The following is a 26,230-nucleotide window of genomic DNA, read 5'->3' on the forward strand; positions in this document are numbered from 1 at the left end:
CATCGATAATATAATTTTTTTCCAAGTAACTCCACTCACAAGAAGTGATTCCAAGTAAATTCAAAAATTTAAGGGCAATATGCATGGTCCTCTCAGACTGTCCGTCTGTCTGAGGGTGGTGAGCGGTGCTCAAGTCAAGTTCAGTTCCTAAAGAAATTTGCAATGCTCACCAAAACCTTGATGTAAATCGAGGATCTCCAGCAGAAATAATGCTAGAAGGTAACCCATGTAGTCGAAGTATATTATCCACATAAAGTCGAGCTAGTTTAGAAACCTTATAATCCTTCCTAATTGGAATGAAATGAGCAGATTTGGTCAAACAATCAACAATCACCCCGACAGTGTCATGCTTTAATGGTGGTAACGGTAATCCTGTCCCAAAGTCCATCGTGATCTTGTCCCACTCCCATTCTGGTATAGGTAAAGGTTAAAGCAACCCTGAAGGTCTCTGGTGCTCAACTTTAACCTGTTGGCAAACCATACACTTAGCTACAAAGTTAGTCACGTCACTCTTCATACCTTCCCACCAATATTGTCTTTTCAAATCTTGGTACATCTTTGTGCTTCCAGGATGTACAACAAACTTAGACCTATGGGCCTCAATCATAATAGACTCTCTAAGATCAAGGATATTTGCAATGACTAATCTTCCCTTATGGTATAAGAATCCTTCAGCATTTACTGTCCATCCATCTCACTGCTCATCATTTTGGATTTGATTCTAGATAAGTCTCAATTTCTCATCTTGGCACTGACATTGCTTAACTTGTTGAAGTAGCACTATGTAGCAACCCCATTTGCTTTTCCATGATGATATTTTAAAGTGAAATCATAATTTGCCATGTACTAGACCCGTCTTCTTTGCCTCAAATTCAAGTCTCTATGATTAAAGAGATACTTTAAACTCTTATGATCAGATTATAATTCAAACTTTTCCCCATATAAGTAACATCTCCAAATTTTCAAGGCAAAAAATCACTGCTGCAAGTTCCAAATCATGTGTGGGGTAGTTCTTCTCATGTGTCTTCAATTGGCGTGAAACATAGGCTACAACCTTGCCATTTGGCATGAGAACTCCACCTAAACCAGTACCAGAAGCATCAGTGAATACCACAAATAGTTCATCACTGTTAGGCACAGTGAGAATAGTCGCCGTAGTTAATCTTGGCTTAAGTTCTCTGAAAGCTTCTTTGTAACTGCTGTCCCACATGAACTTTAAATCCGTTCTTGTTAGCTTTGTCAAAGGCATAGCAATTAGAGAAAAATTCTCCACAAAGCGACGATAGTAACCTGTAACCCAAGAAAACTTGGAATCTCAGTAACGTTCTTTGATATTTCCCACTGCAAGATAGAATCTATCTTCGCATGAATCCATAGTAATGTCCTCTTGATATTTTACATGCCCTAAGAATTTGACCTCAGTCATCCAGAAGTCACATTTCTCTTTCTTAGCATATAATTAATGGTCTCTCAAAGTTTGCAACACAATTGCTAAATGTTCTACATGGTCCTCAGGTGTCTTGGAATACACCAAAATGTCATCAATAAAAACAACCACAAACTTATCCAAATAAGGTCTAAAGATTCTATTCATAAGGTCCATAAATGCGGCAAGTGCATTCGTCAATCCAAATGGCATCACCAAAAACTCAAAGTGTCCATAACGCGTTCTTAAATTAGTTTTAGGAATATCCTCTTCCTAAATCCTCAATTGATGATAGCCTGACCTTAAGTCAATCTTGGAAAAACACTTTGAACATCTGAGCTGATCAAACAACTCATATATCATTGGCAATGGATACTTGTTCTTAATTTTCATCTAAACGCACAATCACAAGGATCCATCAGATTTCTTGGCAAACAAAACTAGAGCTCCCCATGGGGAAGTACTGTTCCTGATGTACCTTATCCATTAGCCCACCAAATTACTTTTTCCAATTCATCCCACTCTACAGGTGCCATGCGATAAGGGGTAGTAGAAACTGGTTAAGTCCCAGGAATCAAATCAATACAAAACTTGGTCCCTCTATCAGGTGGTAGTCCTGGCAAATCCTCAAGAAACACATCTGGAAAGCCTCTAACCACTGATATCCAAGGAAAATTGTCTAGAGGCCTAGACTCATCCTCAATTGCAAATAGACTCCCATAACACCCTAAGTTTCTTTTCCCACCTAAACAAACCTTAAGGATAGGATCCTGCCTTACTGCATTCATGTTGGCTCGATATACAATGAAATTTCCAACTGGAGTTAAAAGAGTCACAATTTTTCGTGAGCAATCAACAATGGCTTGGTACTTCACCATGCCCTCCCGTAGGTACACTCAACTGCAATGTAGGACTAAAAGTTTCCCAACTCAAACCCAACATGCTAGCAAACATTAATGATATAAAAGAATGTGATGGACCAGTATCAAATAATACATGAGCCCAAGAGTGTGAGATAAGAAACATATCATCCACAACTCATTCGCATGTTCATCCTTGCACATCATCACCACCAAGAGCATAGGCTTGGCCAGAGGCTTTTTCCTTTGCTTTACCTTTTCCTTGACCGGGATGGTTTGTGCTTGCACTAGAACTTCCTCCTTGATTGAACCCTCTCTGACTCCCAGCAGAAATATGAGTTTGGAAACTCTGTGAGTACCCCTGGTTGAACCCTGAACCTTAGGGCTTGAAGTGATATTGATATTGGGATTGTTGCCCTGGTGCAGGTGTGAAACCATAGGATGAAGTCTGAGACTGGTTACTCTTAGTTTGTCCTGTGAAAGGAGTAGACCTAGAATAACTCCCCAAGGGTCCTCCATGTGATGGTTGGAACATCTGTTGTCATTGTGGGCAATCTTTCTTCTTATGACCCTGTTGGCCACAACTGAAACCCCCATACGAACCAATTCGAGTCTTTCCTGAAGATCCGCTACTATTGCTACCCCCACTATGTTGTTGTCCTTCGGATAACCATTGCCCTTGGTTCTTCTTGTTCATTTTCCTATCATTTCCTCTTTCTCGGGCTGGATTCTTTCTTTCAATTCCTTCTTGATGAGCCTCAGTCCGTAAGGCTGCTATTACACACTCGTTCAAATTTCCAAAGGTCATAGGGGCAAGTGGACCCAATATTGAAGGGTTTAAGCGACGGAGGAACTGCTCCATTAAAAGAGGTTGATCGACCATACCGGCATAAGCATAGGAAGATAATTCTACAAACCTCATGTAGAGCTCATTTATTGTCACATTCCCATGTCTTAAGCTGTCAAATGACCCAATTAAAGTCCTCCGGTGAGATGGGTTAAAGTGTTGCTCTTTGAAAACCCTTATCAAAATTTCCTCAATTCATCCCATCAGTTCCTCTCATTCTACTTAAGGCTTCCTACCAATCTGACGCTCCTTACCAACTTGGACACATTAAAATTAACATGATACTCGTCAGGTGTTCCCATAATGTTAAAGCTCTTCTTTATCCCCCTCGACCATTTTTCAGCAACCATGGAATCTTTTCCACCTTTAAACTTAGGCATTCGAACCAGATGGAAGTTTTGGAAGTGATTGCTCTGTCGAGCAGCTGGATCCATCAGTTGGGCAGGAATGCCTCTCAACCTCAAGAATGGCATTCACAGGGAATGCAACTGGCGGAGAGGAACCTCAGCCTCAAGGACATCATCTACAGGGCTTTCTCCTTGTTGTCCTTCCTTTCGGAGGCATTCTCTTAGGTCAGTAAATCAAAAGCTAACTAGTTAGTGAGGAATGGATGCTATCTATATACATACGCCTTTATAGATCAAAATACTTTATTTTAAAATAAATTTAATCTATTTGGTGACACACTCCGAGGTATTTAAACTCGGTGCTCTGATACCATTTCTTTTCTGTCACGACCCGAGCACTAGGCTGTGGCAGATTGGTAATATCCATAACTTGGGTGGTCAAAGGTCAAACTTTGACCCTTGTTGGAAAATAGTCTTTATAAATGATCCTTTCATTTATATTAAATCGTCCTATAATTATAAGTTAAAATAATGAAATAACTCATATAATTATATATATAAATATTAGTGATAAAAGTATGATCATTTATCATTATACATAAAACAATAATATTCCCACAGTTATGTAATCACCAAATAGTTAAATTTAATAAGTCATAAACATCCAAAATAATACTTAGCATCCACCATTCCTCATCCCTAACTATTTCATAGCTCATTCAGATATACCGATCATTAAATTCGAAGTTGAATACATATATAATGCTAAAAAGATAAGACAATGACATGAAATAGAAATAGGCTAAACACATTAGCTCCATCGATAATTCATCTTTTCCACGTCTGCGTCACTAGGCTCCTGGAATGGGAGAGATAGGGGTGAGCTTATAAAGCCCAGAGGAAAACAACTAATAACATAGGACCCAAAAGTTTAATACAACCCATGCATGGTTAGCTTTGAAAACAAAACATACATCGACATGTATAAACCAAAATAGAGAAACCACAAATAATCATAAGAGCATAGCTACAAGTGCACATCACACCGTCCACTAGATCCCTAGTTCCCATTACCCATCGCAGAAAATCTGACATCCTAAACTGGGTAGCCAGACCTGATAACCACCACAAGGGGGAGGCTCAGAACACTTCCTGTATACAGATGCTAGGTCTTTACACCTACAGGTGAGTGGACACCTGATCTACCTATGATGACACAAAGACTAGGTCGTGAAACAACAATGTGCACTAATCATGATCACTATGGCTCTCATCAGTATAACCAAATCCAGGTAAACATGAAAAGAAAGAAACATATTCCCTTTTTATTTTACAAAATTGGGCAGCATAACAACTACATTTGAATAAACCCAAAAATCATAACCAGCTTAAATAAGTGAACAAAAATATATAGTTGACACTCAGTGCCCTCAAAACAGATCAGAAAACATGCAGGTTAAGTTTTCAAATCTTCAAACATTTTATAAATATCAAAATTGGAATATGTTGAATGCAATTTAATACAAGTAAAATAAGTCCAATAGTCTAGTTGAGTCCCTACCTCTGTAGATACCTCTTTAGAATTTTATCTGAGCCCAAAGCAACGCTCTTAAGCTTAACGATGATCTTAGAGTGATTTAGTCCAATTTTTATATCACGTTTTTCCTACGTTCACTCAAATGAGCAAACGATTATCATCGTTGTATTCCTTATTCAAAATCGTGCCCAACGACATATAATATGACCATATTTAAAATTTCAAGTTTCGGAACCTCACCCAAGTAGTGCACAGCAGCAGTTGGTAGCAGTACCGGAAACATCGATGAATATATGCATGGCATATATCAAAACGATCCTCTCGATGAGTACATCATGGAAGTACAGATCCTTTGCTCAAATGACCCCTGGTGTCGCTGGAAAATGCTTCCAAAGGGGCAGAGATACCCAAAATCTCGTCGGAGAAAAACGGTGAGTTGACCGAAATGACTTTGTGGGCAACGTTCCTCTCTTCACGCTGGTTCCGATGGTACCAACCATTCCCTGAGTGGTGCTCGGAGTTGGCCAGAAAATGCGTTTAAAGTTTGAATGGCGAAACTTTGACTTGCCACTCCGGGCAAACTCCGACGAGTAAGAGGCTATCCTTTGGTGGCAAGCTTCTTCGGCAGCTGTTGAACACTTTTGGGCGGCGCGTGGCTAGAAGGTCTTCGTCCATGGTGGCGGCAATGGATGGTTTTCTTTGGGAGTTGGCTGTGTTTTAAGAGATGAAAAAGAGGGAAGAAAGGATGAGAGAGAAGGGGGAAGTTAACGGGGGAAATGGGAAGAGAATAAGACAAATGCATATATAATGTCTCTTTGACCCAGTCAACTTAATTAAATATATATATATAAAGTATGGGTTTTACAGTGTAGCTTTCGAAAATGTTCATATACTGAATTTGGTTGAGCAAGTTGTTGTGGCCTGACTTCCACAACTTGCTGGGCTGGTGGCCTTCCAACCCTAAGTACCCAATTAAATTTTATTTCGAAGACGAGCAATCTCTTCAACTTGTGCCTGACTAATTCCCAAACAGCGTAGCTGCATCCATGTTGGCATTTCCTGGGTTCAGGTTTTCTGGTGCGTGAGCCCTATTCGCTCTTCGTCGTACAGCTCTTCGTGGAGCTTGAGCCAAAGAGTCTAAACTACGAACGATAAATCTTCTATCCATTTAGGAAAAGGCCTAACACATTCTACTCAATACTCAAGAAGAACAATAACAATAATATAAACTAAGTTTCAAACCTAACATACTTCATAACAATGTATAATAAAGAGAAAAGAGCATAACAACTTTTCATTAATATTACTTCAAACTTAATACATGATTTCGATACATAAGTAGTCAACTGAAAATAAATGAAATACAACTGTCTAACATCATAAAAAATCACGCAAACATATCCTAGAACAGGGACAGAACCCCCCGTTCACTCACTAACCGGAACGGAAATAACTTCTAAATCCCAATTCTAGCCCTGGCCTGACTGCTGTTAGTGTCATAGACTACCATATGGACTGGGAATGAATCCTCATATTCTTTCCTAAGTTCTAGAGACAACTCCCTAATCACCCCCCTGGGTAGCTTAGGGGTTCCTTGTACCCACCTCTTCTTACTATGGTTTATTTTCTTGATCCTTAAAGGGTTAAACCTGACTTTCTTGGCTATGTTCTCAAAGTAGATCCTAGGGAATCTCTTCCCCATAGTCGAATGTTGATTTGGGGCTTAACCTTCTAAGTGCGCTACCTCGCTCCAGGCCTGGTTAAGAGCATCCCTAAACACTCTGCCATGAGATTGTGCTCATTAGAACCTCAAAACACTATAGACACTTAAGTAAGCCCTCTACCCACTTAATCTCTTGAATGACATAGTTCACTACCTTGATATGCCTAATTAGCCTCTCGAATTGATCATAGCTACCCTCAGGCTCATTTTCATTTCCCTAGTCCTTTGGATCCAATAATCTCGGGTTTCCTTAGCCCCTCGTCCTCAGCCAGACATAACTGTTCTCTTCTTGATCACCATTATATATTCATTATGAAACCCACAATTATGGTTAAACTCAAAAGTACTTGCAGAACTTAAAATTATACTTACAGTGCAGTAGTTGTGGCCGTTCTGATCTTCATATGCATACTGTGAGGGTCTACAGGAGCCTAAGTAATGTAGGCTCTGATACTAAATGTAACGACCTGACTTTTCTTAACTAGACCCACCGAACACGACTATGACTATCCGGGGTCAACTGGACCCTTACGGTCAACTCTTTGGTAAAAATCGGACATTAGAAACTAAATAAACTTTAAAGTAAACTTTGGAAGATTTTACGTTGGATTACTTTGAAATAAAATAGTGTTTGGATGGGATCCCATAGTTTTTAAAAAAAAAAACTAAATGTAGTTTAAACGTAACTTAAGAAATAGTCTATAGCCACATGGCTTTCTTTTGATAAACTAGTACACATGAAAATGATAAAACTGTTACTGGACTCAGCGGAAAACTTAAGAGAACCCTGTCAACTCTGCTGGTCGGTTGTTTCACAGTATGCATACTTCAGACAGAATTCCCTCCAGCTTATTGCACTGCTCCTTAAGCTTTACCCTTACCTACACACATAGAGTAACTGATGAGCTATAACGCTCAGTAAGGAAGCTAGCTACAACTTATGACTCTACTATCCAAAACAAACTTTGCATAACAGAAATGCATAACTAGAAATTGCAAACTGAGCAACACATATAGCTTATTCACATAAGTCAAAGTGTTGCGTAACATACTGAAAATATATAACTGAGCCATCGTGTTATCTGTGGGGTCTTTATCCCCGTGTGGTCTCCACGGCCCAGAGAATACTCACCTCCTGTACCAAAGGGGTATACTCCGCTAAAACCCGATGACTTTACTGACTTGGTAGCCCCACTACATGGCTGCATGGGGTCCACCCTCACAAGGTTTCCCTTGACAGTCACAAACATTACACATGCATTCATGACAACTTTATTGCACTAAGCACATTCAAACCCGATAGATTAATTGGTACTATCATGCGCGTCCAGCCATATAATCACACATATGTATAGCAACTAGAATTTAACCGACAGTATACAAACATGCAAACAATTCACTAAGATCACAACAAGCTAAGTTACTCTTGGTGTATACTTTCTTACCTCTTGTCCGTAGCTTTCGTGAATTATGTCTTTGTGAGTATTTCCGATCGCGTTTATACCCTATAATCATATTGGGACAATATGTCTTAGTTTATGCTTACTAAGATTATAAAATATATAAGGGAATTTAAAAAAAACAAAACTAAAATTCCCGACCCTGGCCCAAACCCGAGCCTTTGGGGTAAAATGACCATAATACCCCTCTCAGAATCCCAAACTCAACTTAGAAAATTATTATTTCCAATAATAATTTTATCCTAGGCCGTGTTCGAAACTTCAAGTCAAAACTCCAATTATTTCTTACAATTCTGTTTTCCGATGCTCAAGTCCAATTCACGAGCCCCGAGCCCACCTCTTGACTTTGAGGCTTAAAATCGGCAATATTGTACTTTCTAAAATATTTTTTAAGTCCTTGAAAATATTTCGTAGGTTCTAAGTCATCAAATCTAAACTTTGAAACTAACTCCCAAACCTAGAATTTTTCTTGAAGCTCACATAATAATTCCCGAGCCTAGCTTGTAAATTATTATACTTGGACAATTTAACTAGAGAATTTTTATCCTTAATTCTCAATAATCAGATTTTGATCTTAGAATACCTAATCCCAAGCCTTGCAGTAACTTCCTAAAGTTTCGGGACCAAATACCACTTTTTGTCCTTTCGGTTACAAATTTGTAACCATTTGTAACCAGCTGGGTCATGCATACATTCATGCACGTGAGCCCATTCTCATCAACCTCATCACATATTCAGCCATGGCCATCCGAACCAAGGTTTCTCACCATGGCAGCCACGATCTCACTCCCTAGACCACCATGCTCATCACTTCGGCCACCACTAGCACCACCATCACCACCACCGGCCTCCACGCGTGACCACTACCCAAAGTGGTATCCCCCACGCACGGCCAGCCATCACCACCCATCTTCAACCACCACCAAATCATCTCAAACTTCAAGAACACATATATTAAACTATCCCTAGCACCTTAATGAGTGTCTATAGCCCCAATAAAATGATTAGAACCATGTACAACAGCCCAAAAATTCATATCCACGATAAGGAAGCGAAAACGAACAATCGGAAACGTAAAACTACAAAGGAAATCTTTGAATATATACCTCTTACTGTGGCCAGTTCTTGCTGTGTTCTTCTTCTCCTCAACTTAGTCCAAAACACTATGAACGCAACAAAACCATTCGAAATGAATTTGGAACTCAGAATCTAAGAGAAAAATCAACGCAAAGTAGGTTCATACTTACGTTTTTCCTTCGAACTGTTCTTGTACCGAAACTTTCAAGAATACTCTCCTTTCCTTTGCTTTCTTCTACAATGGATTAAGAGGTTCTATGAACGTGTTGAGGGTCTGTAACTTCAATGAAAAACCCAAAGAAAATAACTCACCTTGTTCTTATCCCCTTGGACCCGAACGTACAACACCACAAGCACTATGCACTTCTTCTTCTTCCTCCTCTCTCTCGGTCCTTCTTTCCAATATCGCCAATGGCTGATGCAAATGAGGGATAATGTCTCTAACTTCCTCTTAACCTCTAATAACCACCCTTAGATATTAAAAAATTTCCCTCCCATTTAGAGTGCTTGGCCAAGACTTAATGAAGAAGCACAATGCATATGTGCTGAAAGTTACATATATTTATCCAAAATAATGCATTAAACCATAGCTTAAAATATTTAAAATCAACTATGGTCTAAGCACTAAATAATGCAACTTTGGTATAAACTTATGTCTATGATTTTATGTGAGTCCTTTCAACATAAAATCATAATTTTAATTCCATAAAATTCCTCTTGAATTATTCATAGACTCTTAGTGAATAAGTTACAAAATCATAGTCTAAAATGATTCTATGATTTTAGGTGGATTCCAAATACATAAAATCATATACTAAAACTCTTTGAACAAGATGTCCATCTTAGATTTATTTCACATCTAAGTCCCCACACTATGGTCTAAAGCGATCAACTCACACTTCATTAATTAAAATAATATTCACCAAATATTATTTTAATTATTATTCCTACTCTTAATAAAAAAAATCCACAGAACAATGTTTACATAAAACATAATAAATAAATAAATAAATCCAGGTTATTACAATTTCAGTTTGTAATTGACTATCGAATAGCTGGATTATAAATTGATATCTAATAATTATTATTGTGTCTTTTCTTTTGCTTAGGTTTGTTTCTTTGTTATGCACTTGTGTTTGCCTCTTGAATATTAGTTTAACAAGGTCTATTTAATCCCTTTTAGATTTATGTTTACATTTATATTTAAATTTTTAATCTTTCAATATGTAACCGAAGTTTGAAGTACTGAATGCACTGAGTACCTTGATAGCAAAGTCAAACAAGTTGCACAAACTTTTGCTTCAAAATGTTATTGCTTTTTTAGTTGCTATATCAATAACTTGCATCCTAATTATGATGGTGGGAATAAGCAAGTTAGGTTGAGAATTTTAAAACCAAACCATAAGTTAGTTAGAATATAGTTTCAAGTGTTCTAAGGTTATACTCTGTCTATGTTATAATTTGATGTATTATTAGGATTGGATCATTAAATTAATGCTCCTATATAAAACACCTAGTTTTTCTCTGTTTGTAGCTCTGGAGAATAAATAAACTTGCTTAAACTTTGTCTAAACTAAGACAATATTAAATATTATGGAATTTATTTAAAGTGACTTTATATTGTATATTTGTGGAGCTTTGAATTTTTTTAGGCTGGTTATATTGTTCTCTTACTCTGGTCTTGTATTGAAGGTACAAAAAAAAGCTCATGCTAGTTCATTACATTCACAGATATTGTACTTAGATGTATTTTTTGTTCTTGTTATGGATCCCCCTCTATTTCAAATATAAAAAAAAAATTGTAAATCTAAGATTTGTGTATATATTTTGTCTTCATAATGTTTGTTGTTTTGGCTCTTCCACTTTTATCTATTATTTGACATTACCTTTGAGTTTTGGGATATTAGGTTTATTTTATCTCTTGACTTAACTTTGATGTGTTTGGTTTTTGTAGGTTCAATTTCCACAAATACTGGATCATGGCAGTCTTGTAAGAAATTCTCATATGCCATGAGAAGTAAGTACACTTATGACTAGTTTATGTCTTGCATAGAATCACCGTCATGTTGAATATACATATCAATATATATGCCATACATTATTTGAAGCTTGTATAGAAAATAAGAACCATCCATCATGCATGTATTCATGAATGAAAGATCGATATGCATGTAGAAAATCCAAGTATAATAGAGTGATCCATGAAGTGAGATACCTTTGTACAGATTCTGAATAATTCTCGTCACTAAAGCCACCTCAACCATGTTTTTCCAGCCATATTGAACATCATCTATTTCTTCTTTTCCACATGAAATATTGATAAATGAATATGGACCAAACAGGGGAGTCCTTGAATCGTTCAAACTCATATTATTATAACTAGTCAATAATATAATAGTTGATGAGTTTTGTTTTATTTTGGTCTCTAATTAATATACCAAGTTCAGAGTTTCTAACCCCCAGTTGAATTCAGCTTCTTATTTTTTACTGCAAAGTCATAAAAAATGATGGGACTTGATCGTTTTATTATATATGTGTACTTCTTTAAATTGCATTAGTCACTGGTTCAATTTATCAGCAAAATAATAATCATATTTAACTTGTTCATTAAATTTTGACCATGGATTACTTTATATATCATTGCTATATAAGACCAGACTAGTGACTATATTCTTAGAAAATTCATCATATATATATATTAATAATTATCTATAAATTCCTTATGTTTTGTATTTATTTAATCAGAAATAAAAATAAATGAATAATTAATAATGATTCTTAGAGACAGTGTTTTATGTGTTTGGTTTTAATGGTATTAGCATAGTAGAATTTTGATGCTCTTTACTAACTCTTCCATATCTCATTACACTTTTCTATAATTTACATGTAAGTTTTTATTCTATTTAACAAGCCCCACTCCATAGCTCCTGTCTCATATGATTTATTTCCAAAGCAAAGCCTGTCTAGGACTTCTTGTAGACTTTTTAATTCAACTTCTCTCACCTCTAAAGCAGTATGGATTGAATATGGTCCTGTGTCCTCAAGTTGCAGATGTATATTAGCAAGATCAAGTTCCCTTATTTGTTTTGACTGTACATAAAAATAAAAAAAAGACGAAGAAAAGAAAATTAGACCAAAAGTACTCTATACAGACATTATAAGCAAATAGGATTGGCGATTTAAAGTGCTCACTTGTATGTCTAGTGTTTTTGTAATCTGAACTTCAAGATGGTTAAGTTCTTGGATTAGCTTTTCTGCCTTTGCTCTTTTGAATTCTGATTCTCGCTCTTTTCTGATACTGATTCGATTTTGAATTATTTTGAATAAAATAAATAGGAAAGAGTGAGTTAGGGTGGGGAGCAGCAAGGATATGTTTGAAAGAAAAAATGATGAACTTAAGGCCACTGATCTGCCACTCCAAAGGGCCACAACCATAATAATATTAAAGTTTTCTTGAAAAACTAATTGCTTTTTCTTCAATATTTACCTCTGTGGACACCATAACAGCCATAAAGAGTTATATAGCTCCCCATTATTGAAATTGACAAAAAAAAATCTTCTCTCTTTTGTTCTCTTCTGTTACTCTATTTTTAGGGTCATTTAAATTCAATTGATAGTTAAAATAAATCAGAAAGTGGTGGAGATTGGACCTTTTTTTTTATTAATTTCCATAGTGTAAATTTAGTAGTGTTGAGAAGCAAACAATAAAGTTGCATTGATTTTTTTGTCTATTATAACTCAATGATATTATATTGCTGCAAACTACATACGTGTTGTATATAAAATATTCATAGCTTTTTAATAATTTTGTATATAGTCCAACAGCAAATACAATATTCAAGATCTCAATTATAATGTTATGATCCCAACCCAAGCCCCACTTTATCTGTTAAATCTTGCACCAAATCAAAAAGAAAATTCTGAGAGTGAGATAGAATGATCATAGATCATTATTAACAAAGTCCAATAATGTTTGATTGTTGGTATCTTCATATTAATATGCCCACTTATATTAAATACTTATATTAAATTTGGTTACGCGTCATGATATTATTGACTATTTTAGATGAATGATATGATATTTCATGACCTCATTAGTTTTTCTTTTATGTTTTATTTACCAGATTCAACAAGTGAAGTGCAAAAGAAAATCTGATTTGGAAGGCTTTCGTGTGTTGACATTTGGAAGATCATGAATTCCTACCTTTACTTTTGAATATGCAACTATTTAAGACTATTTTGTTGACTATTGTGAGAATGTTTTGTTTATGTTTATTAGACAGTGTTGAATATCTTAAGACTTTAGGATTATTTTTTAGATAATCTTGAATGTATTTTGACACAATTATTTGGTTATATGTGTAATGAACCATATAATTGGTACTCAAAAATATATTTGTACGATGTTAAGGGTGTCTTAAGTGTATTAAATGAAGCGGGTTTGAATTAAAGCAATAAAAAATAATTATAATGTATAGGTTTATATAATAATAATTCAAGCTTATCCAAATATTATAACAACACAAAAAATGTGTTATTTATCTTTTACAATAACACTACTTTATAAGCATAAAATTATGTTATGCAAACTGTTGTCCCAAAAATTTGAAAAGAATGACGTGGCGGTGAAATGGACACGTGGCATAAGTTAGTAGGGTGATCTGGCTTGGTAATGGCCTAATACATTAGTTAAGGAATGGGACAGAGAGTCAAGCCAAATACGCCCAATCGAAGAGAGTATTTAGACTGGGGGTCGCTTGGAGAAAGGAGGCTTACCCAAGGTTGGAGAACTTTGAGTTTGCTTGGCTCAGACCTCAGTTTAAAGACCCCTATAATTAAATTGGTGCCAAGACCAAGAAAGTGAAAGGGAGGTATGAATTTTGGTTCAAGATATAAAAACAGTAGGTCCGATCAGACCTAAGCTTAGGGGACCTCTTGTTAAGCTTGGCTCGAATAAGTTCAAAAAGAATAAGGCTCAAGTTTTACTCAAAAGGGGAAAGCCACATAGTGGCCGATCGAGCATACACATAGGAGGTACCTTCGACCATTCAGGTCCAAGGAGGAATAGATGGTGGCTCGGACCACCTTGGTCCGAGGAGAGAAGCCTAATGCCCGATCGAGCATTTGGTTGAGCGAAGGGGTTCAAACCTAGTTGGCCCAAGGAGAAGGATGTGTGCCCGATCGGACGTGGTACTTATGAGTACCTTGGACCATTTTGATCCAAGGAGAGGTGGTGGCTCAGACCACCTAGGTCCGAAGAGAGAGGACCAAGGTCCGATCGGACCTTGGTTAAACAAAGGAAGCTTGGACCATTTAGGTCCAAGGGGCATTATGCCCGATCGCACAAGGCCTCCCCCCGATCGCACAAGGCCTCCCCCGATCGCACCTTGGTTAAACAAAGGAAGCTTGGACCATTTAGGTCCAAGGGGCATTATGCCCGATCGCACAAGGCCTCCCCCGATCGCACAAGGCCTCCCCCGATCGCACATGACCTCCCCCGATCGCGCAAGACGCCTGCAGGAGCGCTTGGACCATGTTGGTCCGAGGATAAGCTAGGAAGAAGATGGCTCGGACCATCTTGGTCCGAGGTGCAAAGTGTAAGGTCATATTGGACCTTGATTGAAGGAGTCAAATAAGATGGTTTGAACCACCTTAAGCCAAAGAAGACAACCATTGTGTCCGATCGGACACAATGGAGAAGTATACCTCGAGTGTAGTTGACCTTTGGTCCAAGGATAGCCATGCGTATGCCACCTTTGACCTACGTAAAGCTTGAAAGCTTGAAGAATAGTCAACATGCATGAGAAGCTACGTCAAACTGCCCGAAACTACTTCAGTGAGAATTGGTCCAAGCATCCGGGAATCACTCAATCCTCACTCGAAATTAGGGATCAGTTATATTTTGAATGTTTATTTTGTAATATAAATATTAGGTAAATAATGGAATATCCCTATCAAAAGGGGATATCAGTTGAGAACCCAGGTCTATAAATAGGGACTTGGGAGGATCGTAAAAGGATTTTTTTTGGGCAAAAAATTGAGAGTGAATCTGTATTCTAGAGAGAGAAAGTGTGTTGTTCTTGAGAAAAACCCATTTTTGTATTCTAGAGTATCTCACACTGAAGAAACTCAGTTGACAAGGTTCATCTGATCTTGAGTGTGAATATAGTAATAAAATCTCTAAGTGGAGTAGGCTATTACCGATCATCGGGGCTGAACCACTATAAAAACCTTGTGTTATTTACTTCCGTTCATAAAAAACTGTCTGTTGTCGTTTATAATTCTCTTGAAGGTTGTCGTAGTTGACGTTCTCACGTCGTTGGCTAAATTCACAGTCAACATTTTGGTGCTTTCATTGAGAGCCTGAAGAGAAAACAGACAGTCCCTAAAGCGATATGGCGCCTAAGAACACCACTGCGGCCTCCAAGAGGGCAAGCACCTCCAGGGAGCATGCTAGATCGGAAAATCCTAACGTTCAAGATCGTGAGAATGAGCCTAGGGTCGTGCTTGAGGATGTAGCTCCTGAAGTTGAGGAGCTCCAGGAGACCATGAGCGCGTTCCAGGATGAGTTGGCCCAGTTCAATGCTAGGCAGGAGGCCTTTGCTGAGGAAATGGCCAAGCAGAGACAAGAGATGGACGCTAGGAGCGAGGAGATCCGTCGACAGCAAGAGGAGGCCGACAGGCGACACCGCGAAGCTGCACTTGCTCTGGAGGTAGCTGCGCAGTTGACCCGAGCCAATGCTCAAGCTATGCCTGGGGTGATACCCACTCAAAAAGCAAGGACCATAGAGGCTGGTCAAAAGAAAGCTGATAGACCAGCAAGAGGTGGTGGTAACCCACCTGGTCATGAGGAGGAGGGAGTACGATCACGCACTGCCTCTACCCAAAGGGGGAATTCTAAGACCCCCTCAAGGAGCCATAGATCAGAGACTTCCAGGTCAGGAAGTCATAAGTCTGGCAGTAAGAAAACACCTTCTGAGCAGGGGCATAACAAAGCCCCTCGTGGCAAGGAAACTTCACACTTCAAAGATGGACATGGGCGTGATGAAGGTGACAGTTACCACACCAACCAGTCGAAAGAGAAGAATAATAACCGACGAGAGGGAGATAATCAACCAGCTCAAACGGGGAAGCCACCACGACATCCCAACCAGCGTAATGGCAAAGAGCACGCTCCACCTAATAGACCCTCCGAAAAGACTCGGAGTACGGTGTTCGACCGGTTGGGAAAAAACACTGCTCAGAAGGACCTAAGGGACATCATTGATGACAGAAGGAGGACCGCTCCGTTCGAAGGACAGGAACCGATCCGTCCTACTAGTCGAGTAGAAATACTTGACGTGGATGCGCTGGATAGGAGTGCCCGACTTAGCGGTCCCGAAAGTGCGTCCCCAGCAGTGGCCCCAGCCATCCAAGCCCAGCTTGATGCTTTGACGGCGGCAGTACAAGGTTTATCCAAACAACCAGTTATTGATCCAGTAGACCACAGAAATGGTAGCCCTTTTTGTGCTAGAATAAGAGCAGCCCAACCACCAAGGAAATACAAGGCGCCGATATTGCCAGTTTATACAGAAAAGGCAGACCCGGTGAGACACGTTGGGAAGTTCGAAGATCAGATGGAGCTGCTTGGGGTGAGTGACGATTACCGCTGTAGAGTCTTCCCCACCACCTTGTCAGACACTGCCCAAGAGTGGTACTGGAAGTTCAAACCCGACTCCATCACCTCTTGGGAGAGCTTTAGGAAGGAGTTCTGCAGGCAGTTTAGCACTGCCCGAACCCCTCCAGTTTATGCCAACCACTTGGTGGATATTAGGCAAGGCAAAGATGAATCTCTCAAGAACTACATACAGAGGTTTATGAGAGAAGCCAATCGGGCTACCGCTGTTGGAGATGAAGGGAAGATGGTTGCGATCTCCTCGGGTATTATTTATCGAAGTCCTTTGTGGGACAGCATTCACCGCCATCCAATTTCAACTTTACAACAGTTCTTGGACCGTGCAGATAAGTACATGAAGTTGGACGATGCCATTGAGAAGGGAGAGAACGGGTTGAACAACCCAAGTGGATCGGGGGATACTCCAAAGGATAGCGGAAATGATCAAGGCGGTAGTAAGAAACGTGGGAATAACGGGTCTGACCACCGCAGTGAGAAGAAAGCTAAGTCTGGGTCGAATGACAAACCTACGAAGTATGAACCTCGATTCACCAACTACACTACTCTTTCGGCAACCCGAGCAGAGATCTATCTAGCCAGCCATCAGGAGGTCCCTTACCGAAGGCCCCCTCCGATCAAGAAGGAAATGAGTAAGAGGGATAAGAACAAGTTCTGTCGTTTCCATGGAGACTATGGTCATGACACGAACGAGTGTAACCACCTTAAGGATGAGATAGAGTTTCTCCTCCGTTCGGGGAAACTAAAAAAATATAAGGCAGAGAAAGCCCAAGGAGAGGGAAGCAACAATAATCCTGGGTTCAAGCGACAACGGTCCCCACCTTTGCAACCTGAACCTGTGGACTTCACACTAGATACAATATGTGGAGGACCACATCTTGCGGGTGATAGCAGCAAGGCGAGGGAAAGATATGCTCGCACCCTTCGTCATGAGTTGGAGGCAGCGTCCACATCCGAGGTTATGACGATGGAGGAGAGACCATCAAAGAACCCAAGGTATGAAAGTGAGTCCCTCACCTTCACTGAGGAGGATGCCAAACACGTGAGGTATCCTCACAATGACCCTCTCGTAGTGACAGTTCAAATAGCTAACATGAAGGTGAAAAGATGTCTGGTTGATACGGGAAGTTCCGTAAACATTATTTATAAGTCCTCTTTTGAAAAAATGAAGCTATCCATCAATGACTTGAAACCATGCTCTCATGTCATTTACGGGTTTACTGGAGAGGGACTATCACCAGCTGGAACAATAAAGTTGCCAGTCACCACAGGGGAAGCTCCCAAGCATGAAACCGTGATGACTGAATTTTTGATTGTTGACTGCCCGTCTGCCTACAATGTGGTTATTGGTCGACCACTACTCACCAACTTGCATGCGGTAGTTTCAATTTGGCACCTCTCTATGAAGTTCCCGACCAGCGTTGGCGTAGGCTACGTCCAAGGAGACCAAAGGGAAGCTAGAGAGTGTTATAATGCCTCCATAGCTAAGGCAAAGAAAGGTGCCAAGGAAAACAACATGATTGTGTGTGTTGAAGGAGGGGAAGTGGATGAGATGGACGTAGACCAGAGTCTTGTTGTAGTAAACGATGAAGAGGTGTTGAAGGGGTGTGACCAGGAGAGCACTCCCAGTTCGAAAAAGCAGAAGACCCCATCAGGTGATGAAGTCACCAAATAGGGCGTTGCCCAAAGCGAGGAAAGAGATATTGATCCTCGCTTTGGGGATTATGAGAGTGATGTGGGACCGTCCGAGGAATTAGAGGAGGTCCCTATAGATGAGAATGACCCGACAAGAGGGGTCAAGATTGGGAAGAAATTGAAAGCTGAGGTGAGAGCACAACTGATAGAGTTCTTGCGAAGGAATCGGGATGTCTTCGCCTGGTCTCACAAGGATATGGTGGGTATCTCACCAACTGTGATCAGCCATGTGCTCAACGTAGATGAAAGGTATCCAGCGGTACAGCAGAAGAGGAGGTTACTTGACAAGGATCGAGCAAAGGCTCTTAAGGAGGAAGTAGAGCGGTTGAAGGAGAACGGGTTTATTAGAGAGGCATACTACCCAGCTTGGGTTTCAAACCCAGTCTTGGTGCCTAAACCCAATGGAAAATGGAGGACTTGTGTAGATTTTACTGATCTAAACAAAGCATGCCCGAAGGATTGTTTCCCTTTACCGAGAATAGACCAGTTGGTGGATGCAACCTCTGGTCACGAGACCTTGTCCTTCATGGACGCATATTCGGGATACAACCAAATCAGCATGCATCCTCCTGATGAAGAACATACCAGCTTCCGAACGGATATAGGGCTCTATTGCTATAGAGTGATGCCCTTCGGGTTAAAGAATGCAGGAGCTACCTACCAGCGCCTGGTGAATGGCATGTTTCGTGACTTAATCGGCAAAAGCATGGAGGTATACGTAGATGATATGCTGGTGAAGTCGAAAGAAGCTGGGGGGCACGTGGGAGACTTAGAGGATTGCTTTGCAATCTTGAGGAAGTATAACATGAAATTAAACCCCCTCAAATGTTCGTTTGGAGTGGGTTCTGGGAAATTCCTTGGGTTTATTGTCAACTCCCGAGGAATAGAGGCAAACCCTGAAAAGATCAAGGCTCTCATAGAGATGAAGTCTCCCACAAGAATAAAGGAGGTGCAAAGCTTGACTGGGCGGATTGCGGCTCTAAGCAGGTTCGTCTCAAAATCAACGGACAAGTGCGTCCCGTTTTTTAACCTGCTTAAAGGAGGCAAGAAGTTCGAGTGGACCGCAGAGTGTGAACAAGCTTTCCAGGCGATAAAGGAACATTTGGCTCAACCTCCTGTTCTTTCTAAACCAGTTGATGGAGAGGACCTACTTGTATATCTAGCAGTCACGGAACACGCTGTTAGCGCTGCTTTAGTACGTGAGGAGGATAAAGTGCAGCACCCAGTGTATTACGTTAGCAAGCGTTTGATAGGAGCAGAGTCCCGATACCCCATGATTGAGAAGTTGGCTTACTGCTTGGTACTTGCATCACGAGAGTTGAGGCCGTATTTCCAAGCACACCCCATCAAGGTCCTCACTGACCAGCCTCTTCGCCAAGTTTTGCAAAAACCAGAGTCGTCTGGTCGGCTACTTAAATGGGCGGTCGAGCTAGGCCAGTTTGAAATCAAGTACCAACCAAGGACTGCTATTAAGGGTCAAGCCTTGGCGGATTTCATCGCTGAGTGTACCGGAATCGTTGAGGTCCCTAACCAACAGGAGAGTGTTACTGGGTTAAAAGAAGAAGTTCCTGCTTGGCAACTTTTCGTTGATGGATCGTCGAACGAGCACCATTCAGGAGCTGGGATTATACTAGTCACACCAGAGAAGCACCGAATTCATTGTGCACTGAGGTTCGGATTCAATGCTTCTAATAACGAAGCAGAGTATGAGGCCCTCTTAGCAGGCTTGCGACTGGCTAGAGATGTACGTGCCCGGTCGGTGGAGATAAACAGTGATTCCCAATTGGTGGTTTATCAAGTATTAGGGGAATACCAGGCGAGGGGCCTACGCATGGTGGCATACTTAAACAAAACTAAAGATTTACTAGCCCAGTTCGAGGAGTATACCATTAAGCTAGTACCAAGGGAGCAGAATTCCAATGCTGATGCTCTGGCAAAGCTTGCAAGTGCGAAAGATGCCGAAACACTGAATATAGTTCCAGTAGAGTACTTGGCAGAGCCAAGTATTGATAGAAAAGAGGCCATGCCGATTACGATAGTCGACACCTGGATGACTCCCATCATTGCTTACCTTGAACATGGGACGCTCCCAGATGGTCGTAATGAAGCAAGAAAAGTTATGAGGCAAGCTGCTAGGCACACCATGGTGGATGGAGTGTTATATAGGAGAGGATACTCCTTACCTCTCCTCAGATGCATAACCCCCGACCAGTCAAAGAGCTTATTAGCTGAAGTGCATGAGGGGTTTTGTGGAGATCATGCTGGGGGGCAGAGTCTATCTAAAAAGATCTTGAGGCAAGGATTTTTCTGGCCTACTATGAACGAAGACTCTATGGAATATGTGAAAAGGTGTGACAAGTGCCAAAGATTTTCTAAGGTACCCAGAGCACCACCAAATCTTTTGAAGCAAATGCAAAGTCCGTGGCCTTTTGCAGTATGGGGCATTGATTTGATCGGGAAGTTACCCAAAGGAAAGGGAGGAGTGCAATTCGCTGTGGTTGCAGTAGATTATTTTACTAAATGGACTGAGGCCGAACCATTAGCCACGATTACATCGAAGAAAGTGTTGGACTTTGTTGTTAAAAATATAATATGTCGCTATGGTCTACCTAAAAAGATAGTGTCTGACAATGGCACCCAGTTTGACAGCGACATATTTACCGATTTTTGCACTCGGCATGGCATCACCAAAAGTTTCTCCTCGGTGGCCCATCCTCAGGCCAATGGGCAGGTTGAAGCAGTGAACAAAACATTGAAGGACACTTTGAAGAAGCGCCTGGAACAAGCTAAGGGTGCTTGGGCAGATGAGTTACCAGAAGTCCTTTGGTCGTATAGGACTACCGCTCGGACGGCAACTGGCCATACCCCATTCTCTTTAGCATATGGGTATGAAGCCATGTTACCTGTGGAGATAGATCCACCCTCTCATAGAAGGACCGTCTACAACCAAGAGGAGAACCATCAGTTGTTGACAGAATCATTGGACTTCCTCGAAGAGAGAAGAGAGGAGGCAAGCCTCAGAGTAGCAGCTCATCAACAAAAAGTGGCACGCTACTTCAATTCCAGAGTGCGAGATCGAAAGTTCCAGGTTGGAGATTTAGTCCTAAGGAAGGTGTTTGTTAGAGACCCAGCAGCCGGTGTGCTAGGACCGAACTGGGAAGGACCATATCAAATTGAACAGGTCTTACCGCCCGGCACTTACAAGCTTGCTCGATTGAATGGGGAGCTAATCAGAAACTACTGGAATGGCGAGCACTTGAGAAAATATTATCAATAAATACTACTTGCAGAGTAGTAGCTTTGTATCAAGTGCTTAACTTGTTATTTAAGTTTTTTGTTTGTGAACTGGTTATTTGCTACCCAGTCACATTATTTTGAACAATGTTATTTTGTTTGGAACTCGTTGTTAGACACGTTTTGTCATTTATTATTACGAGTAATAAAAGAGACCACACGCATTGTGGTCGTACCTTGCTACAAACTTTGCATATGTGTTGATTATTTTTGTTGGGCAGTGTTCAACTGTCATAATAATTTAAACAAAACAGGTCTTTTAAAAACTAATGTACTGGACAGTGTTCAACTGGTCGGTATCATAATATGGAGGACCAACGTTTAGATAATATTTATGTAGTGGTCAGCTACTGATATATTTTCGTGTATTTCATGTGTTTCACGAGTAGTAACTACTCGAACAAATCCGATCAAGTAGTAAGTGATCAAGGATTTATCCACCCTCAATCACTTGGGGGGCACATAGGGTATACTGGTATGTATTTCAACACAGGCAATAAGAGCACGAGCAAATATGTTTGTTTTTGGGCTGACTTAAGCTAACTTGTTTTACAAAGCTTAAGTAACTTAGAATTTTTCAAATTCTAAGTTAAAAACTGATATTCGTGTAACAAGACATTTACGCTAAATATGTTTGTTTTTGGGCTGACTTAAGCTAACTTGTTTTACAAAGCTTAAGTAACTTAGAATTTTTCAAATTCTAAGTTAAAAACTGATATTCGTGTAATAAGACATTTACGCTCATAAAAAGTTAGAGCAATAAGAGCATGAGGAAGTATATTTGGTGTGAACTTATGGAATGGTAAAAATTTCTAAGTTAAAAAACTAAATTCTCATGTGAAATTAAAGGCATCCAAAAACTTTGCTATGCACAATAAAAACTTAGAAGTTTGAAATTGTCAACAAGGAAAGAGTAAAGTGCTAAATGTCAAAATAGCTCACTAGTTCGAGCAACAAAATACAAAGTAAAGTAGACTGTGATGAACTACGAGAGGGAGTCACAGGCGAGCTCCTCTAGAGGGTTGATCGACTCCCTCCTCTGCATCAGATGCTCCTCTCGCTCGAAATGATATAGCAGAGCACGTTGGGGCGAGTGCAGGAGGGTTAGCGGCTTCTTCAGCGGCTCTTGCTTCACATCTGGCAAGATCCTCTGCTTGGGCCTCCTTGGGGAAACAATCAAGATTAAGAGGCTTGTTCAGCTTCCAGACCTTATAGAAGCAGTCAAAACTGGCATCCTCAAAGCGAATCAAGTCAAGCTCTTTTTCTTGCTTCAGCTCTTCGTTCTCGCTAATCAACCTCTCATTGTCTCGAACTAACTCTTTAATATCAAGGGATTGCTTCTCCAATTGAGTTGTCAAGGAAGCATTGTTTTGAGCCTGCTTTTTGAGAGACTCGTCCCGTTCAGCTATAGTTCTCTCTGCTTGCTCCAGCTTGGACCTGGCCTCCACCAGTTGATCGTCCTGCACCTTGATCAGCTCCTTGTAATCTACGGCTCGAAGCTGAGCATGACCAATGGTGACAAGTGACTGCATGAAAGACAAAAAGTTAATACAAGTAAAAATACTAATAACAAAGTATCTCGAGGAAAAATGCTTACCTTCATCAATTGAGCGAGTCCTCTCTTCAAGACAACTTCGACACTAAGTCGAGGGTAGGAGTCTAGGCTTTGAAGCGTCGATGCATCACGGCCAATATCCTCAAGAAGCCCCTTGCCCAGGTCGCTAACAGCACGAAAAAGCTCACTCGAACTACCCTGGTGAGTAGGAGTTAGGCTCGCAGAAGGAGGAAGGGAAGAGGGGGTCAATGGCGGAAGTGTAGTTGGTCCCCCAGGTTGCCTCCCTTGACCTGGCGGTACTACCTTCTGAATCTTCTGTGGAGGCGTAGAGCCACTTCCATCACCAGTTTTCCTCTTTGAAGCAACGCAATCTCTGAACATGTCTGAATCTGCCAAGGATGAAAAAACAAGATTGTTAGAGAAATAAACATAATGAAACATATGCAAGTGTATACTACAATTGTGATGCTCTCTAATTACCAATTATAAAAAATATGCCTATTTTCACTAAGCATGTGTTACCTGCGTTGAAGATCTGATCAAGGAACTCATCCTCGTCGTCCAAGGATGAGCTAAGTTCCCCTTCAACCTGGATAGCTTTTCCTTTCCCAGGTTGAGCGGGAATAGTAGATCTACGCTGAGGATCAGGCTCTCTAATGACTAAGTCGCCAGGTCTACGGGAAAGCGGAGAAGGCCCAGGAGAATGCCGATCAGTCATTTGCTCTGTGCCCTCGGTAGACTGACCAGGCGTGTCGTTCTCCCCGGTGGTACTTTCCACCACCAGATCCTGCTCACATGGCACTAGACTCACCATCTGGAGAAGGTCCAACGTGACCAACTTTTTTACATCCTTCTCTTTAAGACTCATGTTAGCCAATTTCTTGGCCCGCCTAAACATCCCTTCAGTGGGCAATGGTCGCTCGAACGGACCCGAGCGCGTAAAAGCCAAGTTGTTGGCCTCAATATCCAATGTGAGGAAGTATTCCTTATGATATTTCCCGGCGTTTGACTTATGGGAGATGCCATTGAGATATGTAACCCCCCTATGCCTGTGATAGAAATGGAAGAAACCTGAGTTGTTATGAGAAGGGTTGGTCCGAAGATCAAACAGGTAATGCACCTCATGAGGGGTGGGCTCGTCCCAACCATTCAGAAAATAAAGAATATACAGCGCAGAGAGTGCCTGTATCCCATTCGGCGTGATCTGAAATGGGGAGATGTTGAAGTAGTCTGCTACGGACCGGAAATAGATGTGCAGCGGGAGTGTTGCTCCAGCTTGTACATGGTACCTGGACCAGGCACAGTACCTTCCACCGGGCCTATTGGCTCTTTGATGCGAGCCCGGACACGTCATGTTTGCCCCACTCAAGCCTAAAGCTTCAATGTGTTTCTGGAATAGAGCGGGATTAAGTTTTGAGGCTTCGGCAACGAACCAGGAGGGTTCTTCTTCTCCCTCATCACGTGGCTTCTGAACAGCCAAATCCAGGATCGCAGTAGCAAATTTCAGAAAAGGCTTTCTTGAAGCTGTGGTAGTGCAGGTTTGATTGCGCTTTACCACCTTCTGTACTGCTCTGCGGGCAACCTGCGGATCGTGTTCCTGAGGGAGCCTGTTAGATTGCTTCACCCTCATCGTCGACTGAGAAGCCTGTCGAAGAAATTGTTCCTCGTGAAGAAGATATAAGGCTGAGCGAGGGAGGATCTGCTTGAAGCGGCAAAGACGATCCTCTGGAGTGTAACCAATAGACGAGCCTGGTGAGGAATCGCTATTCAAGGGAGTCTCGATTGTTTGCGGGGCGGATGATTCGGAGTCCGTATGATTGTCACCTCCCCTATAGTCAGAGCGATTCATCTGCAAAAATGAATAAAAAATGGGGAGGTGAGTAACCATACAGAAAAAATTCATCGAAAATAAGAATTATTTATATACTTGGAAAATTTTGTCCAAGTTATAAAAATATAGCGCATGTGGAAAAAATAATTTTAATGCCCAAAAGTGCCTAAAAGGCACTTAAAGTATTGAACTTATTAAACTTTGTAGAAGGAGGCATTTTTGGGATTTTCCTATAAGGCTAGGTTCCTTATGTACACAGTTAACATACAGAGGTTGGTTGCATGTTTGGAAGGAAAAAAGGCCAAAGCCTAAGAAAAGTATGTATGGTCCGATCGGACCACATTTTGAGCTCAGGAGGGAGGTTCTATGCATTCGATCGTACATAGCTTGGCTGGGAGGGCATTCGACCTTACCTCCATGCGAGCCTAACCCCAAAGCGCCTGTGACACGTCCGATCGGACACATTCCAGCCAGGAGACGTCCTGCCTCGCCACCTCACGAGCCTCACGCAAGCCTCCAGAACGCCCGATCGGGCGTAGCGTGCCCGAGGAGAGGTGTGCACCCTGGTCCCGAGAGTTCGCCTGGTGTGCCTCGTGCCTCCAAAGCTTCTAGCCAGCAGCAACAAGTTAGGTTCGACTGGGCATTGGTGTCTAGGGAAGTTCGGATTTAACTAGTAAAAATCTGGGCACTTAAAAGCAAAGGAAGGAGCGTGTGGTCCGATCGGACCACACACTTATCTGAAACTTTTCAAGGCCCGATCGGAAGTGGTTGTCTCACCTCGTTCAGAAGAGATACACGCCTCAAGCTTGAACCATGGTTCATCATCCCCGATCGAACATGAGTTCACCATGAGGACAAAGTGTGGTCCGATCGGACCACTCGCTTATGCCCAGAATTTCTGGGCAA

General features: G+C 41.1%; 1 protein-coding gene across 1 annotated transcript; it reads right to left on the reverse strand.

Moving 5' to 3' along the window:
- Window positions 1-22,936: 22,936 nt before the first annotated feature.
- On the reverse strand, window positions 22,937-24,361 carry LOC133799934 (uncharacterized). Its single transcript, XM_062237922.1, has 3 exons — window positions 24,083-24,361; window positions 23,536-23,808; window positions 22,937-23,464 (listed from the first exon to the last, which is right to left on the reverse strand). The coding sequence occupies exons 1-3, from the start codon at window positions 24,359-24,361 to the stop codon at window positions 22,937-22,939; spliced, it is 1,080 nt and encodes a 359-aa protein (XP_062093906.1).
- Between the last annotated feature and the right edge of the window lie 1,869 nt (window positions 24,362-26,230).

The sequence above is a fragment of the Humulus lupulus genome, chromosome 9 (genome assembly GCF_963169125.1).
Source record: "Humulus lupulus chromosome 9, drHumLupu1.1, whole genome shotgun sequence".
In the NCBI taxonomy this organism is placed as follows: Eukaryota; Viridiplantae; Streptophyta; class Magnoliopsida; order Rosales; family Cannabaceae; genus Humulus; species Humulus lupulus.

Bases quoted from the DNA above. Each gene is read 5' to 3' on its own strand.
- LOC133799934 (XM_062237922.1), bottom strand. From the start codon at position 24,361: ATGAGTCTTAAAGAGAAGGATGTAAAAAAGTTGGTCACGTTGGACCTT. The intron at 23,809-24,082 runs GTTGAAGGGGAA...ACGCCTCCACAG, and splicing joins GGAAAGGAAAAGCTATCCAG to AAGATTCAGAAGGTAGTACC. The intron at 23,465-23,535 runs GTAAGCATTTTT...TCTTTCATGCAG, and splicing joins GACTCGCTCAATTGATGAAG to TCACTTGTCACCATTGGTCA.